Here is a 20,459-nt window from a genome sequence, read left to right as displayed (position 1 = left end):
GGAAACATGATCTTTCTCCAGGAAAACGTTTACAGGAATTGTTAAGAATATTTAAGAATTTCAAAAAAAAATGGTTTTGTTGTGATGGCAGCGCGGGACCCTTTCAAACACAGGGCCATTCAGACCCAATTGCCCTTTTTCCGGCCCTGATTTTAGCACGAAAGTGCCGCTATTCAATGTAGCACATGCTGCGGTGCTACACATGATGAAATAGTGCTAATCGTGGGTTCGCCCTGATACCGGTAAATTCGGCAAAAATTTTAAAAATTCTCCTTAGCACGCGGCACGAAATAAGTACTGGCTGACACAATGGTTAAAGCTTCATCAGATAATGGTGTTGAGATCCCAACCGAGGAAGAATCATACGAGGACAAACTGAAATATGTTAGCGTGATCTCGAAACCAATGGCTTCTAAAAAGCTGACAAAGAAAATTTACAAATTGATTAAAAAAGGTAAGCTATAGGCTACATCAACCTTGAGATGCTATTGTAGCTTGTCCATTGTTTAGACAGCCAAAAAAGTAGGCAGTAAAATTCTAGAAAAAGCTACCGTTTGCAATCTTAGAAGGGTTAGGTTAGAAAAAATGAAACTTTCAGGGATGTAGCCTATCTACAGATTAAAATAGGCTATGTCTTGGGAAGGTAGGCCCTATTTTGAAGTACCTACCTTCACTCCCTCTCCCTCTAAAGGGCACTGAGCTTTGACAACCTTTAAATTTCTCTGTGTTATAAAAGTGATACCCTGCTAAACAGATCCTCAGCATAAATGAAGTACAAGAAAAGTGTTTTCTGCTTCACATCTTTGCTCAATCCCAATTTATGAGGCCTCAAATAACTCCAAATAGATTTCCTAAATTTGGATTAAAAAAATCCATTAACATGGCTTAAAATCCTACTCAAATAACTGGAATTGAATTTTCATAACTAAAACCAGAGAAAGAGAAACTGGAAATTAAGGTATAATGTTGTTTTGTCAAAATTCCAATAGGTAGGCTATAGACCTGCCAAGTAGGCAAAATTTTTAAGACTTAGAAATCACAAGAGGGTTAACCCCAGAACATGGTCACTTCATAAATTGTATGACTGTCAAATTGCTTTCTGAGATTCCCATGCAGATAATATCTTGCAACAAGATATGACTTCATGTTAATTCCTTTTTCAAGATGCCAGTTTTCAGGCAAGTTCAGACTTAAATAGACCCCTGCTCACTTCTAAGATAACAATGGTAGGTAATAAATTTTACAAACCAACAGTAATAGTGCAATTTTTTTTACAAAAATTCAAAGTTTTTATATCTAGTTTTTTCTTCATTTGTGTCAGTTTTTGTGTGACAAAAGTTGTTGAAATTCTAATTCTAGCATCTGCTTAGGTAGGAACATGCATGTGTCCTCAGGAGCCTTAACATTACAGATACTACACCTTCTGGTCAATGTTCCTATTACCTGAACAATTGTTTAGGGTCATGAAACTATTGTTAATAGATACATTTTGACTTTTTGAACATCTTTTTGATCTTGCAAAATTACTGCAAACTCACCATTATGGAGTTATTATATGTTTACACATTGGGGGGGGGGGGGGGGGTAAAACATAGCATATATTAAATACAGCAATGGTTAGTTTATGTATTTAATATATGCTATGCTTTACCTCCACCCCCCTGATGTGCAAATATATAGCCCAAATTTGTTTCTAAACTATTACAGATTTGTGATTTCAACTATCCAATCAACAAAACCAGAAATGATTGTAATTCTATATGTGTAAATACAGGATATTTGGTCTGCAATAACTCCATAATGGTGAGTTTGCAGTAGTTTTGCAAGAGAGAAAGGATGTTCCAAAAGTCAAAATGCATCTATTAACAATAGTTTCATGACCCTAAACAATTGTTCAGGTAATAGGAACATTGACCCACCTTCTTATCTCTTTTTCTTTTTGTTTTGTTTTTCCTTTCAGATAGCTTCTAGAAGGTTTACAGGTAAACAGATAAAGAATCACTCTATGCAAGTGACTATGAGGATGACATCTCAACTCTTAGTGACTCAAAAAAAGATCTAATCAGGGAAAATTCAAATGATTTATAAATCAGCAGACTCAAATGAAGGTTATATAAGAAAGGGGTTTTCAATGGAGTTCAATATTTTACTTTAGGGAGGAGCTTAACCTGGTGTAAAATAGTCATTCTTTTGTCTACAATGCATGAGAGACCTTTTTTGGCCTACATAAATCAAATACCAGAATTCATCAAGCTGTACAACTTTAATAAAGGCCAGGTTGTTACCTTCAATCAAATGTGTAGTGACATGTTCTGTTCAAGGAAAACTAAAAGGTGGCCCTTATGTGTATTTTATGGGCTCCAAAACATCACTTCCATTAACTTTTATGTGGTATACAGCTTCAACTGCAGAAAGGTTGGATAGAAGCATCCTACAAGGAAACACTACATGAAGGAACTCTACATATATATAATGCAGCATACAGTAAAGGCTTTTAGGTAAAAATTTGAAGCACTCACTCTGAAAACAAATCAAAGATATTAAAGGAATTACTAGTCCTTCTGGAAGACAAACATCTCAGGACCAAAAACAAAAATTTGTTTGCTCTGTCCCTGAAAACTCCACATGATGCTGATCACCTTGTGTACCAAGTGTGGTGGGGCCATCACTTCAGAGCATCAAATTGAGGTATATATTCCTTTTGGCAGCAAATTATCTTAGTGTTTTTCTGTTTCTTGGTTTCATCAGTGTTGATTCAATTTATATGTAGCCTATATAGGTTTAGACAAGACTGGCACATGGAAAAATGCATGGGAAATATATAATTTGGGCTATGTATTTCCGCATTAGAGGGGCTGGGGATAAAGTATAGTGTAAGTATCTTCTATAATGTACTTCACTAAGTTACATCATTCTTAAAAGCATTTCAATTTACTCCCAACCCTCCTAATGTATAATATATACCCAAATTGTATATCTTCCATACATTTTGCCATGCTTTATACTTTTTTTGTTTCACCTTGATACCCATGAATTGAAGCAACATCAATAAAATCAAGAAATAGAAAATGCAAGGAAAATATACAATTTAGGCTATGTATTTACAAATTGGGGGGGGGGAATCAGGTAAAGTGAAGTACTTTTAAGAATTTTATAAGTTAGAATTTTAGTATTTTGTAAAATGATTTAGTGATTTAGCACAACAGATCCAGTACATACATTAATTTTGTCTTAATTATCAATTATTAATTCCACAGTGCAAATTAAGTTAGGCCCATAAATTCTTCAGTTCTGTGGTGAAGTAACTGATAAAGGTCTGTAATAGTGGCTCTTCAGGGGGTGGCATGCTAAAACAAAAGGAGATACACTTTTAGGTTGCTATCTATATGGTTTTGTTCTTATTTTTGACAACTCATCCCCATCCTTCCCCCTAATTACATCATATAGCCCTACACTCTCTGGAAAAAACTAACATAATTATTGATAAAAACTGATTCAAAACAGATAAAAATAGGAAAATACAAGGGAATATGGCTCATTAATAGTTTATGCATATTACAAATTAATAATTCCATCACTTGACCATGAGACCATTAGATGAATTGTCAAAACACAATCAAAACCAAATAAAATTAGCAACCTAAAAATGTCCATCTGTTTGTTCTAGCAGGTTTCTTTCTGCACAGGCAATATTCTAGAGCTTTACCAATAGCCTACATTGTAGGGCAGAAATCAGAAAGAGATAGAATAAATATAGATAAATATTTAGTGATTCAACTCTCCATAAGGAAACCCTATCTTATGAAATTCTAGGAACTACTTTAAAATATTCATTTAGCCTATATAATTTTTAAAAGTGCATTGCTTTAATTCCCCCCCCCCTCCTTAATAGATATTTATATACCTTAAATTATAGATAGTCAGTGCATTTTTAATTGCACAACTTGTCTTCTTATTAATTAAACAGTAAACAAGCACCTAGAAGAAAAGAGTTGTGCTATTGAAAATTTATTGAATGTTTGTAATTTATGCTATATATTTGACTATTGGAGAGGGAGAGTAAACTAAATGATCTGCTTTTAGGAATTATTTAGGCTTATTAAGTATTTTTGAATGTTTTAAATTACTTTCCAGAATTCTAGTTTAAAGTGTTTCCCTATAGAGGGATTAACCAGCTGCAAAAGCTCCTCCTTCACAGTTCACTGCAATTCAAAGCTTTGCTCTTTACCCTCCTCCCAAGAAGTTCCAATTTTCTTTAAATCCTTCAGCATCATCCTTTTCAACCCTAGTTATGGATGACCTAGTTTTCATTTGTCCCCAGATAGATGGGCAAGAAGAACAATTTTTGGCAATATATCATCCTTCATCTGTAAAATATGTCTTGGTTATCTCAACGTTTTGAGACTGTTTCCTCCTAAACGCCTCACTCTTGACGCTAAAGTTTTTTATTGTTTTAAAAAAACAGAGCTGTGAGAAACAGTCAAACTTTACCACAAAGAGCCTGGCGTTGAGAATGGGACAGCCCCTTTCATATATGGAATAATTTTTTTTCGTTTTAAGTTTTAATGCTGCTCCTTACTTTCAGTGGAAAAAACTTGTTTTTTTTTAAAATTAAATTTCTGATCGTTTTTTAAATAATGTCAGGAAACATGACCTCACCTCCACAGAGAAACCCCCTCACCATGGAAATGTCCTAGACAATTTGATCCTGGTGAAAATATACCCAAGAAAATTACTCTTAACTACTCTGCACATAAAATTAAAATGGAAAAGAGAAAGCAAGATGTACAAAAAGAATTTTGTATAAGAATTCTGGCAAATTCCCACAGTGTATAATTTCCCCTGGCAAGTTCACTCCTTGAAAACTTCCCTCTCCATGGAAAATTTTCCATATGAAAAAAACTCCCAGCAGAAAATTTATCCTTCCCCCATTCAAAAATGTATGCATGCATCCCAATAAATAAATAAATAAATAACTTTATAAATAAATAAATAAATAAAACTTTATAAATAAATAAATAAATTAATAACAAATGCTATGTATTTACAATGGGTAAATTTTATAACTTAAAGACCTTTCCCCTGGGGCAGTGGGGGGGGGGTCATGTTATAACCAAAGGCAAAGTTATTGGGCCTTTCAACTATGATGAACAAAATGGCTATTTCAAAATTTTGATCAGACAATTTAGGGAAAAAGTGGCACAGGAGATGGCATAGTTGCCCTCCAATTTTTTGGTGACTTTAAAAGGGCACTAGAACTTCTAATTTTCATTCAAATGAGTCTTCTGATATCCTAGGAACACTTAGTTGATATGATCACCCTCTGGGAAAAAACAAATAAACATGCACCAATGATCTTTCTTCTGGCAAAAAATACAAAATTCCACATTTTCGCAGATAGGAGCTTGAAACTATACTGTTCTCTGATAGTGGGATTTTCATTAAGATCACTTTACTTTTAGGGGGTTGTTTCCCCCTTTTTTCAAAAATCAAGAAAATTTTCTCTGGCTTATAACCTTTGATGGGTAAGATTAAACTTAATGAAACATATATTTTTGAAATCAGCATAAAAAGCTGACTCATTTAATATTTCTATTGGTATCAAAGCCTTTTTTTGAAAACCGTTTTTTAGAGTTTTGGTTACTATTGAGCCAGGTTGCTCCTTACTTACAGTTTGTTACCACAATCTGTTTAACTGTAATTATCTCAGATTTTTCTTTTGGTTGTTATTACATATATGAGGGAGTTGTCCCCTCGTTAGTACCTTGCTCTTTATGCTAAAATGTTTGTAGATTTGTAAAAAGCTTATTATTTTAATTAAATGGTCCTTGTTTGTCAGGAGTCATTCTTAAATAATTGGAACAGAAAGTCAAACATTAGTGTAAAGAATGAGGAACTGAGAAGAGAGACCACAAGCTGAAAACATACAATATCATTGGTTTTTATTTCACGTAAAAATCATAGTTAAGAAGCTGCTTAAGATAAAATTAAATGCTAAGATTGGCCAAAAAAATAAGACAAACAAATTATTGTTTATATCAGCCATTATTTAAAAAAATTCTAACTTTAGCATAAAGAGCAAGGTACTGACGAGGGGAAAAACTCCCTCATGTATGTAATATGAGGGGGTTCACTGCCTCGTCAATACCTCGCTCTTTACACTAAAGTTCGGGTTTTGTTCCAGTTCTTTAAGAATGACTCTTGAATCACAAAGGCCATTTAATTAGAATAAATAGCTTAAGTGTACAGAGCGAGATATTGACGAGGGGACAAACCCCCCTATATATGTAATAATTTCTGTTCGTTTTAAGTTTTAATATTGCTCCTTACTTTCAGTTGAAAAAACTTCAATTTATTTTTTTTAATTTAATTTCTGATTGTTCTAAAATAATGCTTGGAAAGAAATCCAGTCCCATCTTCATGGAAATTCTCTTCCCCCATAAAAAATTCCTCCACGGGAAGATCCTCCCACATAACCCTCTCCCCCGAATCCTCCCTGACTAGAATAAGGAAAAGGTGATAATGAAGGATTTGAAGGAGTGAGAAAGTATACTGCATATGTATTTTGTGTTTAAATGAAACAATGGAAAGTTAAAATCAACCCATGAGAATTGCAAGAAAATAGTTTTTAAATACAGCAGAGGAAAATGTGGAGTGCAATTAGCAGACTGTCTTTCCTATAAAATACCCAATGGGAACATTGCTTTAAGAAAAGTTTCTATTGCTTTATGCAAAGCTCAGCTGTAATGACTGGTTTTCCGATAAGGATATTCAATTCTATACATGTCAATTTGTATGTCTTGGTGTTAGCTGACAGTCTTAAAGACTGTCAGCTAACAGTCTTTTGACACATTTAAGAATCTTAAATCTGTCAAAAGCTGGAAAACCTAATGAAAGGCTAGTTTAAAACAAAGAAAACTTATAATCTCTTATTAATTGTTAAGCAAAATGCAGTCTGTTCAATGTGCATACAACATTAATAATATGAATCTTGTGTCAGCAAAGATTTTAATCATGGCAGTTTGCACAACAGGAAACTTCCAAGGCTGTCAATTTATTGAATGATATTTCTTTTGAGCTTATTTTTTTTTGTTTTTCGAGCAGGTATACTAGAAAAGTATTAGGGACTGGCTTTTCCTGAACTTAAAAAAAAATCTGCTCTGTTCAATTAAAAAGACAACATGCTTTGTAATGGTTTAATTCCACTAGCTCTGAATATCTCTATCTCCTGCTCAAAAACGGAGGATTTAGATGGTTTCTCTAATATTTCTTGGAAAGTAGGTGGTGGATTTTAGCTTTCTGTCATTTATTTAGATCTCTTGTCAAAGATACAGAAGTTGCAGCAAGACCACCCAATCAATTCCAAGTAGTTTGGCCATGCAAACTAATAAAGTTTATAGTGAGCAAAGTATATAAAGTATTATAAGTATATAAACATAAAGTATACAAAGTATTAAAAGATAAAATGGTCCTTTATGGTGGCAGACAGTCTTAAAGAAAAAGATTAGATTTCGGCTCTTTTGTGAAGACTAACTTTTTGAACAAAGTAAATGTAAAAATATTTTTATTTTCACAAAACATGGTCATAGTGATTGTTTTCAGACGAAAAGTTTTATAATCAGTTACAAATCTAGGCCAAAAATTTTAAATCTGTTTTTAAAATCACTGCTCAATGTTTTATATTTTGTATTGATTTATTGCAGTTTCAAGCAGACTCTATTGGTTTTCTGTTATGTTTGCATTTGTTTTTGATAGTTTTTATAAATTTGTTCTAGTTTCAAGCAGATTTCGTTTGAACCTTGTTTTTGGTGTTTGTAATTCTAGATCACTATGACATCTACTTTAAAGCAACTAAATAATTATACAATAGCATTTCAAGTACCAGAATCACAATTTTTCATTACCTGACTTTCATCAATACTATATCCTCTAATATCAATCCAAATTGAAAAAATTAACTTGTCTGACAGAATCAGATAGAGAAAAAAAGAAATGCAGTACTTGATTCCCTATTCAGTGTTCTTTCCAAACACCAAAAATAGGCCTTTAGTAACCACTGATGTTGTAACTGCATTCCAGTCCTTCCAGTTCCAGTCATTAATGGTGCCAGACAGAGCCCTGGGCTATATAAAATAGCTGAATTACTTTGTCTGATTTTTGTGCTGCTGTCATTATTTTGTGCTTATACCTCATCATTAGGTCGTTTATAATGCCAAATATAGCCAATTTGAAAAATAAATAGCAATATCAGCAAAATTTTATGTCACCTAAGCCTGTGCCTGGCCCCAATAAGGGGGGGGGGATGAAATACAATTGTGACAGCAGTATTTATTATATTAGAAAAGAGCATTGAATGAGAGATTAAATTGCATATTTCTTTTCTTCTGTTTGATTTCTGTCCTGTGAGTAATATCAACCCCAAAATGACACATATTTTAGTAGATTTTTGTAAGGTTATAAATTTGATAGCTAAAAGAGAAATAGGTGTCTATACCATTGGATTTTGATTCCAAACTCAGTAATTCTAGTCTTAAAACTTTTTTTTTGGTTAAAATTTCAAATCAAGGACTTTTTGCTCTCTTTGAAAGCAGTCGAGTTAAGAAAAAAAAAAAATCAGGAATGAATTCTGAGGCAAAATTTTGCCCTGAGAAGACATTTCTCATTCCTATCTCTAGTCCTTCCCTATTTTAGTAAATTCTTGAGGTTGGTTTTGCTATCTTAAAAAATAGGCCTACTTCAACCAGGTAAATGTAACTTTCAGGAATGGATTTGGAGTATAGTTATTGGCCTGGAAGTAGAGAATAACGTATTCTACTCCTTTCCCCTCCACAGGGCATTGACCTTCGATGACCTAGGACCAATTTTGTGTTAGTTTTCAAGGAAAATTTTCAGAAATCAGTATGTACCCCAAACAAGGCCCAAATAAAGTATTTTGAGCCTCATACCTTTGCTAAGTTAAATTATATAAGATTTAAAAAATTGTAAAAATGTTTGTAAAAAACAAAATCCCTATATGGCTTTAAATTTCTGTTCAAATCAACAGAACTGTGTTTTCAAAACTTGAAGTAAAAGTTCACCAAAAAAAAATTAAGGGATTTTTACCAAATCTAAGACCAATAATTGTGCCCAGAGTATAGTTTAAACTATGGATACATCCCTTAAAGTTAATTCTCCTTGCTCAACTACTGTACTTTATTAGGTAATAAACACCCTTGTCTAGTATTTTAAATTTTGTTCCCTATTCAATATTCTTTCCAAATATAATATTAACAATCATGACATTGTTTTTCCCACCCCTTCTCCCCACACTTAATGCCAGAATATAGACTGACCCATGTTTTTATTTAGCTTGCATTATTCTTTGTATTTATTTCTCATCTAAGTATTTATTTCTCAATGCAATTTTTTTTAAAGCAAAAACAAAAAAACAGCTAACATGTACATATAGTCTAGGGCTATATATAGGCAAGCAATTATTATATTTAGAAAGGGTGTTGAATAGGGAATGGAATGCTGTGCATGTTTTTTCGTGCCTGCAAAATAAAATATTACTAGTTTAAATAATAAAAAAACGCATGATTGTATATGTTTTTCAAAACAAACTGTCTAATTCATTATTTATATTTGAATTTAAAACTGACTTATGATTTGAACCTGCAAGTTTTTGACTAACTAACTGATTATACAATTTGTAGTGCTTGATGTCAAGTCCCTGATTCTTTTTTCTGTAGCTACTTTGAAATAGATGTTGAATTATGCTTTGGCGAACCGCAAATATTACACCATACACATATACATATAATTTATTTTGGGGAGAGGGACGATTCGTTAAAATCCAAGAAAAGCGACAAATTAAAGGGGAAACTATAGAAGGAAATCAGATAAATTTAGACATTTTAAGTGGCAAGGCTCAACAGAGCTCCCTGCATATTCCTTAGTATACCATCATATGATATTAAAAAAAAAGAGTAAAGAATAACTTCTGAATAGCTTAATCTAAAACAGGGGTCTCCAAACTTTTCAATGTAAGGGCCATTTTATATATTTCCCATATTTATGCGGGCCGAAGGGATAAAAAATGAGAGAAAAAAAAACAAATCAGTGCCAGTAATTTAATTTCCCCAAATACTAGAGTATAAATGCAAAAAAATTAAAACATATCTTGTTGGAAAAAATCAGGGCAAACTAAATAGACTCCTGCCTTTAGTTTTATGCAACAAAATTAGTGTGACGAATGATACTGTCGTTTTGACTTTAAAATTTAATTAAAATCAGGTTCCAGATTAGATGAGCCAATTGTAAGAATAGACTTCAAATGATCATCAGACAAATTTGCTCGATTGTTAGATTTCACATACTTCATTTTGGAAAATGTTTGTTCACCCAAGTATGTTGTACCAAAAATGGACACAAAACTGCAAGCAAACTTTATCAAATTTGGAAACTGATCTGGCTGCAGACATTTATAAAACTCAATCAGATTTCCTTCTCTTACTTATATTTCAGTCTGTCATCTGCCTGGAGATCAATAATTTCCATTTGAAATAGAGTTGGAAGATTTTCAGCATTGCAGTCAAATGGATTATGAAAGAGCCTGATTTCATTTTCTTTAGCATCAAGGTCAGCAAATCGCTCCTGAAAATGCTTTTTCAAATCTGAAATTATTTCATTTGCAAATGAAGAAGGAAACTCAACTTTACTTTCTGCATGAAATTTTTCACAACATGGAAAATGAGCAAAATTCTTAACTTTCATCTGACCTTCAAGTAGCGCAAGTTATGCTCTGAATGCCTTGACATGAACAAAGTAGTCACTGATCAAATTTGTTTTGCCTTGCAATTTCAGATTCAAGTGATTCATATGACCTGTCAAATCTGCAAAAAATGCCAATTTCCAAGTACATTCACAATCTGATAATAATGGCTGAGGTTTATTTTTCTCTGTGAAAAATAAATCAATTTGTGATCTGAGCTCAAAGAAATGCAGCAAAATCTTTCCACAACTAAGCCATCTAACTGCTGTATAATAAGGCAAGTCAACAAACTCCGAATTAATTTCTTTCAAGAAATCACGAAACTGGCGATGTTTGAGTGCATGAGATCTAATGAAATTAACCACAGAAACAATAGGTTTCATGACACAAGACATATCAACATATTTTAGGCACAATGCTTGTTGATGGATAAGGCATGTCGAAAAATGGGTTTTGAGAATCCTACAACCTCGCAAGCAGTTGTAATTTGCCCAACCAAACCCCGTTTTGTCCCAGACATATTCTTTCCTCCATCAATTGTCTGACACTGCACTTGTTTCCATTCCAGGTTATATTCTGTTATAGTTTTACTTACTTCATTGAAAATATCTTTTCCAGTTGTTGTGCTGTGCATGCTGTGAAGTGATGCTAATTCTTGGGTCACTTTAAATTCACTATCAACGCCACGAATGAATACAAAGAGCTGAGAGGTATCACACACATCAGTTGATTTATCCAAAGCAAGAGAATACCAGCAAAAGCTTTTTGTTTTTTCCTTTATTTGCCGAATTATGTCGCCTCCTAAATCTTCAATTCTACAAGCAACAGTATTTGACCCAAGACTTATCATTTTGAAGAGGTTAACTTTTTCTGGACATACCTCTCCTGCTGATTCCGCTATACACTCTTTTATGATACTACCATCAGTGAAAGGTTTTCCTTTTTTAGCCAACACATAGGCAATTTTGTAACTGGCTCTAGTTGAAGTTTCATTTTCAGATTTTTTCTTACCGAAAACAGCTTGTTGAGAATGCAGACTGTGCTGAAATGATTCAAACTTTTTAGGGCGTTCTGCTCCTGGGATGTGAGAATAACTTGAGCCATGTTTAGATTCATAGTGCCGACGGTTATTGTATTCCTTCAGAACGGCAACACTGTCTCTACATATGAGGCATAATCTTTATCATTTGCTTTCACAAAAAAGTACTTTATTTTCTATTCGTCATTGAACTGACGACACTCACTGTCTACTTTTTTTCTTTGTATTTTCTATATCTGACACCGTAAGGGTAAAATAAATAAAATAATTTCTACAGGAAAAACAGCTTGTATGTGGTGTTAAAAAGCACACGAAATCCTCCATAGCGAATGGTTCCTTGTGAAGGCCGCCGCTCTACTTACATGTGCTTACTGCTTACTCTGCTTACATTTTTTCTTTTTCTTTTCTTTTTTCTTTTCCTTTCCTTTTCTTTTTATTTTTTTCTTCTTTTTCGTATTGTTTTTATTTGTATGTGTATTGGGGTTGTAAGCCCAAACAAGCTTTGCTTCGGGCCATTTACTTGTTTTGTTTTGTTATTTATATTAATAAACCCATCTTTCTCTCTAAAAAAAAAAATAAAAAAAATATGAATGCCCAACCGCGCCACTGAGCTCCATTCCGCTTGGCTCTGCTCGAAGTGCGAAAGCACCCTAACCACACACCACGCAGCCGATGACAACACTGCCCGCAACACGTCATCAGTGATCAAACCCTATCAACACCTCAGTTCACTCACCCCCACGCTCTATCTCACATAACTGCACAGAATACAACGAAGCCCCACTCGCCCTCCATCCCTACAATATACAGTTATACACAACTGATTCTTTGTAATGCACAACACATACCTACCAGTACTAGTATCTGTGATTCACGCAGTCGAGAGAGGGAAACTGACTCGGGCTGAGCCGCCTGAGCGCCAACAGCCCCAGCTTTGAATAATTCTGCGATGCCAGTCGTACGATATTTTTTTTTTCATGGCCACCACACGGGGATTTGTTTGGCGGGGCGGATGAAATTATGTGGCGGGCCGGATGTGGCCTGCGGGCTATAGTTTGGAGACCCCTGATATTCTAAAAGATAAAGAAAACATTTCCCTCAATTTTGTTCTTACTATGCTGTGATTATTTTTAGATTACTACCAACCCCCCCCCCCTCCCTGTCTAGGCTACATATAAAAAAATTTGGTATATGTTTGATAGATATCTGAATTATTTAAGCCTAAGAGGGGAAATTATGAGACTTTGATCAATTATTATTTTGATATGTTTGAGGATGTATAAGAATTGTAGTATTTATATCTATTTTTAGCTTCAAAACAAAAAACCTATCTCAGGAATGGTCTTAAGGATGTCCAAGGAAGGATTCGAAAAGGTGAAACAGGGTAAGTATTTATTTTCAACCTCTAAGAGTTCAAAATTTCTTTCTCTTGCATCTATCTTGTTGGACAGAGTATCAAAAGGCATCTTTGTGCATGCTATATGCACTGTTTCTAATAAAGAGGGAGGCTCACCCCTGAAGATTGATCTGAAGGACTCTCCCTTCCTTCAAGAATATCTCAAGAGAGGGAAACATACTCCCAAACCAAATGATAACAAAGTTTTACGTGGCCAAAACTAAGCCAGGTGCAGAACAACTGTCTCAGGTTAAGTAGACGCATTCATCTTGCTGAAATTTATGTGATTTTATTTCCTTGGTAATTTTTTTCCCACAGCAACTTACATATATGAGATATAATCTTGTGGGTATTTAATGTCCTTTTGCAAAGTATTTTGAGTCTTCAAGCATCACAAGATAGTTTTTATTTTGGATTCTCACTGAAATGGTCTAAAAGTCATTCAATTACGTTTGAAGGGACCACCATTTAAGTGGTGGCATTAATTCGCGAAAATTTAGGGGGGATATATTTTTTAATATCTAGTAGGACTCTGTATAAAGTATTCTCACAAAAGAAATGCTAAGAAAAAAAATCGTTTTTTTTTTTGTTGTATCGTTACATTTAAAAAATATTGTTCCAACTTTTACTCAAAGAACTAATTTAAAATGCTTATTTTTATCTGTTCGTATTATTTTTTTAGATTTTCATTCTGTCACCTGGTATATTTTATATCAATAGCTTATTCTCGATTCTTTAACTGTCCCATAGGTTTTTGTGTGTGTGTGTGTGTTTGAAAGTTCTGTTCTTGTTTCTGAAATTTAACTTGCGACTTCTATGCTTGTATTTTGTTGTTCTATTCCACTCAACCTCCCTTAAATTCCAAAATTCGTCTTTTTGTTGTGTATTAAAGTTCTGATTTTTTTTTGCAATGGGAAATTACAGATATGAAATTACTTACAGTAAATGAAAAGTGTTTTTCGATATATGTATATATATTATCATGTGGATTCACTGTTACATTTACTATGATTACATTTGTCTTTTTTTTTTTACCCAAATCCATGCCTTACGTTAGATTATAACTTAAGATAAAAAGCATTGTTTTTTTTTTTTTTTTTGTGTGTGTTTGAAAGTTCTGTTCTTGTTTCTGAAATTTAACTTGCGACTTCTATGCTTGCATTTTGTTTTTCTATTCCACTCAACCTCCCTTAAATTCCAAAATTCGTCTTTTTGTTTTGTATTAAAGTTCTGATTTTTTTTTTTTTTTTGCAATGGGAAATTACAGACCTGAAATTACTTACAGTAAATGAAAAGCGTTTTTCGATATGTGTATATATATTATCATGTGGATTCACTGTTGCATTTACTATGATTACACTTGTCTTTTTTTTATCCAAATCCATACCTTACGTTAGATTATAACTTAAGATAAAAAGCATTATGTGTTTTAACTTTTTAACTCATGTATTAGTAAAAGGGAAAAAATGAAACAAATCTTTTATTTACAAAATAAAAAACAAAACACCAAATAAGCACGTTATGCGGTATTGAAGAAACAGATTTTTTTTTCTCTGCTTCATTGGTTGGTTTCATTCTCAGTTTCTCTCCAAGGCACCAAATGAAAGCGGGCCTTTGTCAACATACTCTCCACTTAGACCAATTGACATTTACTAGACCTATATTTCTTTTTCAGAATGGTTGTGTTTGCTGGGGATGTGACGCCCATTGATATTATGTGCCATATGCCAGGGGTATGTGAGGACAAAGGATTGCCATACACTTATACTCCCTCACGACAGGACATAGGCACAGCTATGGGAGTCAAGAGAGGCTCACTTATGGTATTGATACGACCCCATGAAGAATACAAAGACTTGTATGATGAGGTCGTAGAGGAGGTTAAGAAATTACCTATTCCAGCTTAATTTTTACATTTTGTTTTAATAAAATCATTCGATTTTCTTATTAATTGAGAATGATTCATGTTCCTTTTGACGGTATTGCTAGGAGTACGAAGAACTCACAAGATGGATCAAACAAAATCTAATCGAAATTAAAAACATTGAAGATTGTCTTCTACAATTTCGAAGATACATCACTCATACCGGCCCACGGACAGGGTGGTACCTACAGGAAGGGGGTTACTTACAAAGGAAACGTTTTCCGCAAAATTTTACTGGTGCCCGTCCTAAGTATCAAAACTGTTTGGACGTGTGATTCACTCTCCATACTTTGTTTGATTATTGTGGCTGTATACAAATTTGGATCTGTTTTGGATTCAGCTCATTCTTAACTTTTCGCTGATGTTGAGATTTTTTCAGTGGGAAGCCTTAACGATCAAATCTAAACCGCCACAGTTTTAGTTTTAGCTACTACTGTTAGATCATTGCTCATCTTAAACTTACTCAAACTTAACTGTTTGTTTGAAGTGAATTGCAATTTGCTCACCGGTGCTGCTATCAGATTATTCTCTCTCCTATCCCTTACATTTTCACCAACATTAGAAGGTATGTAACAGCAGTTTTTTATTCTAAAGTTTGCTTTCAACCACAAATAATGAGAAACACATTCAAGCTGAGAACGAGGTATCTTCCATGTGTTATTTATTTTTCTTTTCCCAAAACCACTTTCTATGGAGGTCGTAGAAACGTCGACTGAAATTGAAAGTTAATAGTAACTATTTAAGAGTCAAGTTTCATTGGAGGGCAACCAGCCGGAAGGTTCAATAACTACGCCTCTGTGGTCGCAATATCAGGTGTAGAGTATCCTATGGTATTTATTCCTATATATTTTTTTTTTGGGGGGGGGGCTGAGCTATTTTAGCAGGGTAAGATAAAGGTCGAGGATTGGTGATCCTTGCGTTCTCAGCCAACAGTAGCCAAGATTTGTGTTCATTGTAACGACCTGTAATCAAGGAGCTATGCGGCTCAATAGTAAACAAAACTCTAAAATGTGGAATTTTCATATCAATAGATTCATAAAAAAATTGGCTTATTATGCTAATTCCAAATACGAGATATGAGATTGATTGAAATTAGTGTTGCCAATCAAAAGCTACAAGCCTGAAAAAATTTGCCTGATTTTCAAAAAAGGGGAGAAACACCACTTAAAAGTCAAGGAATCTTAATGAAATTTACAGCATCAGATTGAGCGTATCAGAGAACCTACTTTAAAGGTTTAAAGCTCTCATCTCCAAAAATGTGGAATTTTGTATTTTCTGCCAGAAGAAAGACCAAGGATGTGTGTTTACTTGTTTTTTTTTTATTGTTCAGCATTGTTGAGGGATCCAGTAACTATACGTGTGGGGATGAAATCCCTCCAGAACCCCTGGGAAAAGGTCTGTAAGTAATGGAATTTTCCATTGTTATGCGTATAGTATTTGTTATTGGGAAGTATTCAGACATTTTTCGGGGGGAGGGATGGGAATCCAAAGTGAGAATTTTCCGTGGAGAGAAAAGTCTCCAGTGAGTGGACTTTCCAGGGAAAATTTACACTGTGGGGATTTTCTAGAATTCTTTTACCAAATCAATTTGACATGGTAAGGGGAATCGTCTGGGGAAGATTTTCGCCGGGTTGGAATTGTCTAGGGGATTTTTCAGTAGTATGGGATGTTCTACGGGAGAAATTCTCCATGGAGGAGTTTTCTGCGGGATAAAGTCTCCAGGAGGAATTTCCTGCGGGAGCAACCTTATACTTGGGGGGGGGGGGCTCGGGAAAGATTTTCCACGGAGGGGGCCGGCATGATTTGAAAAACATCAGAACTCGTCTTTTTTAAATGAAACTGTGCTAAGAAAAAAATTTTCAGCCGGGAAGTTTTATTTTTTGTCCCAATTCTCTAAGAACGACTCCTGAAACACGAGGGCCATTTAATTAGAACAACAAGAAGTTTTTTTCAATGCTACAAAAATGTAGCGTTAAGAGCGATGTATTGAGGAGGGGGCCACCCCCGTCATATACGTAAGCCTGCAGTAGGCTACTGTTACCTTAGAACAAAATAAGTAGGGCTGGGCAGTTTGCAAAGAAGTGAAAAGGGCTTGTTAATACAAGTCATTAGAAAAGTTGGCTACAGTGATTGATCAGTGTTTGTATTCAACGAATTTTAAACACCATGGATGTATCAGTAGCTGCAATCTAGTAAAGAGCAAATTTCGGCCTATGGTAACCAAAAATAAAAATATGTTTTAGAAAAAACAATTCTATTCAAAAAGTTATTTGATGCTGATTCAGCAATGTTAATTATTACCTCTATTAAACTTCAATATTAATCTTTGCACAAAAAATGTCCCTTATTTCCAAAAAACGAAACCTCTCGAAAATGGCATTGGATGTAAATAAAAAGTACATCATTGAAATCGCCATTGTCGAAAACCCTTAACCAGAAGCATACAGTCCCCACCCCCCGAAACCAGAGAAATTCGTATTTTAGCATGGATAGTGCAAACAATCCAATGTCCAAGAACAACCGATGGAACACTCGAAACAAGAATTTTTCTAAGCGACAAGTTCAAAGTTTGAACTTCAGTTTGTTTTCCATTTTATTCAAAGCTATTGTGCTTTTGTATTTGAACGAAAAGTTTGTCCCTTTTATATTAAACTCTGTTGTTCAACATCTTGAGGTGGCAAGAACGAAATCGTTCTTGGACCCGTGCCCAGGTCCTCTAATTTTAGGTTTTAGAATCGCTTGTACCGTTAGGGCCGTATTATATGCGCATGTAGTTAATTAAAAATAAGATGGATTAGTGGATTTGGGATGATTTCAAGGTGGTTTCTTTATGCAAGATTGGGAATTACAGCGTATAAGTCACCCAGTATAGATGACAGGGTGCAACATCTTAAAAAAGAGGAATATAAACGAAAAGATAAAACAGCGATTTTTTTTATAAAAACAGCTGTTTTCCCAAAAGAACAGAACAGAAAGTAGAAACTGGTCACCTGTTTTGACGGACCTGGTACTGTTTCTATTTTTTTCATTTGTTTTTCTGAAAAACAGAGAAAACATCGTGCTTTCAAACTAGGCTACTTATGAAAGCTGTATTTGTAGTTTCCCATGCAAAAAATTGGCTTTAGGACACAGTTTGAGAAACAGAGTTGAGGTTTCATGCATAGTTGTGCTATGTGTAGATTATAACATTCTATATAACATTAATCAAATGTCATCATTTGCTAATATGTTGTAGACTAAATTGAAAACAAGTTGAATTATGTTTAGTATTTGAAGATTTGTTTTAAAAAGGGTGTTGAGCTTTTGAAGGCAGTGGTCAATTATCTTCATAAATATGTCTCACCAGGTCTCAATCTGCTTGGCAAGGGAAATAAATTTATTATAAACTACCAGTTTTGGTTATGTTTTGATTGGTCATTGAATGCGAATGCATTGCCAATGCTTAGTCTTGTCCTTATTCCGTGTGCTTTTATCTACTTTTTCATCGTTTTACATTGAGCACGCCTTAGCTGAGATCTCTGCCGAAATATCATATTTCGGCAGAGGAATATTTTGGAGGTTTCATATAAAGGAGGTAATATCCGAGATATGTGTCAACTTTTTAACTTGTTATGGATTGCCTTGTTGTTGTACGTTTTCTAGTGCTATCATCAAACATTTGTCGAACAATCAATGGGTGTTATATTTTAAGGCAAATTAATTTAGGCTTTGCTTGGACATGTTCCAATTTTAGAAATAACAGTACAGATAGCGTTAGGTTTTATGGCAATGTAGCAAAGCATTGGCGCATTTTAAGGAGCAACATTGATTGGATTGGTTTTAAGAATACATCGCATTTGGAGACCGTCTCTAAGGAACGTTTCATCATACTTTTTTCTAAGGGAAAAAGTCTTCTTGAGACATACCAATTATAATGTTTCCTGGGAATTGCCAACTACGACATTCAATAGATGGCAAAGAAACAAACTCAAAGTATTCCTCCCCCAACACTTTTGTTCGAAAGCCGGCCAGAATTTGCTGTAATTCTTCTCGTTGTAAAGTAAAAATAATTGTTATCAAAATTCTACATCAAAATTAAACCAAACTTGTTTTGATTTTTTTTTTCATTGCTAGCTTTATAACTTCATCCATTTGGCCCCAAATTACTCATTTCTTCACAAGCTTAATAAACTGGAAGGAGAATAACTAACGTTTGGTAAAAAGTTCATAAGATTAATCCAAGTATTAGGATCACAAAAACTTTTATTCTCAAGGACCCTATATTAACCTGCGTTAAAAAAAATCAAAGAAAATTAAAGATGATCTGGTTTTCCTTGATTTTGCATCACGCTTGTGCTACAGAAGCGGAAAACTGAACTGGCAAGATATTAGTTTGAAAAGCGCATTAATTTGTTCCAAGGCTTTGTCTACTTATGTCTATGAATCTTTTCATGGCTCATCATTCTGATAGGAAAACTGCTGTTCAAAGCTTCCATCTTTTTGAAATAAAAAAAGATGGCCTTCTATCTTCACTCTGAGAGGTGAACAATAAAAGTCATAGTTGAAGGTGGAACGCAGCCCAAATCAAAAATTACGAACGGGATACATTACAGACTGTAGTTGTATATAATTTCAGCTTTATTCGCAAGTGTGACTAGTATGTGGCTCAGACAATCCACTATCAGATTCGTTTGAACCTCATTACAATTTTCATCACTATTGCCACATAATGGTAATTTTACCTTCGATCTTTTCATGTTAAGAATTAGTTAAGAGTAAATTAGAAGATGAAATTTATATGACAAAGTCTTGAAAACTGTTTTTCGTGGTTACTCTCAGTTGATATATAATGCGTCTGATTTTAGTACAATATAATAGTTTACCGAGGGAAAAAATATGAAGTAGCCTATTTTGGATTTAAATATCTTAAATTTTGTTTGGATCAATTCTGATTAAGCGTTTCTCAATCAAAATATTATATCCGATATTAGCATATAAATCCTTCGACTTCAGCCCACTGTCGGTCCGCTGAAATCTGGTGGCTTCAGCTTTATGCAGAAGAAGGCTCAGTTTTGACAGAAGTCGAAGCTCAGTTTTGTAGCCAATTTCCCCCCGAAGAAAAATATCTTTATTCAGACTCTGTTCTCTTCGCTCTTCCTTTGGAGCAGTTTAAATATTTCTTTCCTGGATGGCATTTTTTGTTTTTAAATAAACACATGCTTCCCGTTCGAACGATACACTGATGAGTGTATATAATGACACTACGATAATATACAATGATGTTACTAACAAGCGAAACTGGCCTTGTTTTTCAATCATTCAGCGGAAAGCTGTTTGACCGATATTTGCGCTTCGTAATTCAAATTGA

The 20,459-nt window shown here is 34.2% G+C and overlaps 1 protein-coding gene across 2 annotated transcripts; it reads left to right on the top strand.

The window, feature by feature from the left end:
- Window positions 1-240: 240 nt before the first annotated feature.
- On the top strand, window positions 241-15,139 carry LOC136027588 (H/ACA ribonucleoprotein complex subunit 2-like protein). Of its 2 annotated transcripts, none has more exons than XM_065704973.1 (3): window positions 241-454; window positions 13,104-13,176; window positions 14,864-15,139. In XM_065704973.1, exons 1-3 carry the CDS (start codon window positions 310-312, stop codon window positions 15,093-15,095), a joined length of 450 nt encoding a protein of 149 aa, XP_065561045.1. In that variant the 5' UTR covers window positions 241-309; the 3' UTR covers window positions 15,096-15,139. The 2 variants fall into 2 exon arrangements, with proteins under 2 accessions (XP_065561045.1, XP_065561047.1); XM_065704975.1 differs by lacking the exon at window positions 241-454 and adding an exon at window positions 539-643.
- The last annotated feature ends 5,320 nt before the right edge of the window (window positions 15,140-20,459 follow it).

Source organism: Artemia franciscana, chromosome 5 (assembly GCF_032884065.1).
Source record: "Artemia franciscana chromosome 5, ASM3288406v1, whole genome shotgun sequence".
Taxonomy (NCBI): domain Eukaryota; kingdom Metazoa; phylum Arthropoda; class Branchiopoda; order Anostraca; family Artemiidae; genus Artemia; species Artemia franciscana.
This window is presented reverse-complemented; position numbering and strand designations above follow the sequence as displayed.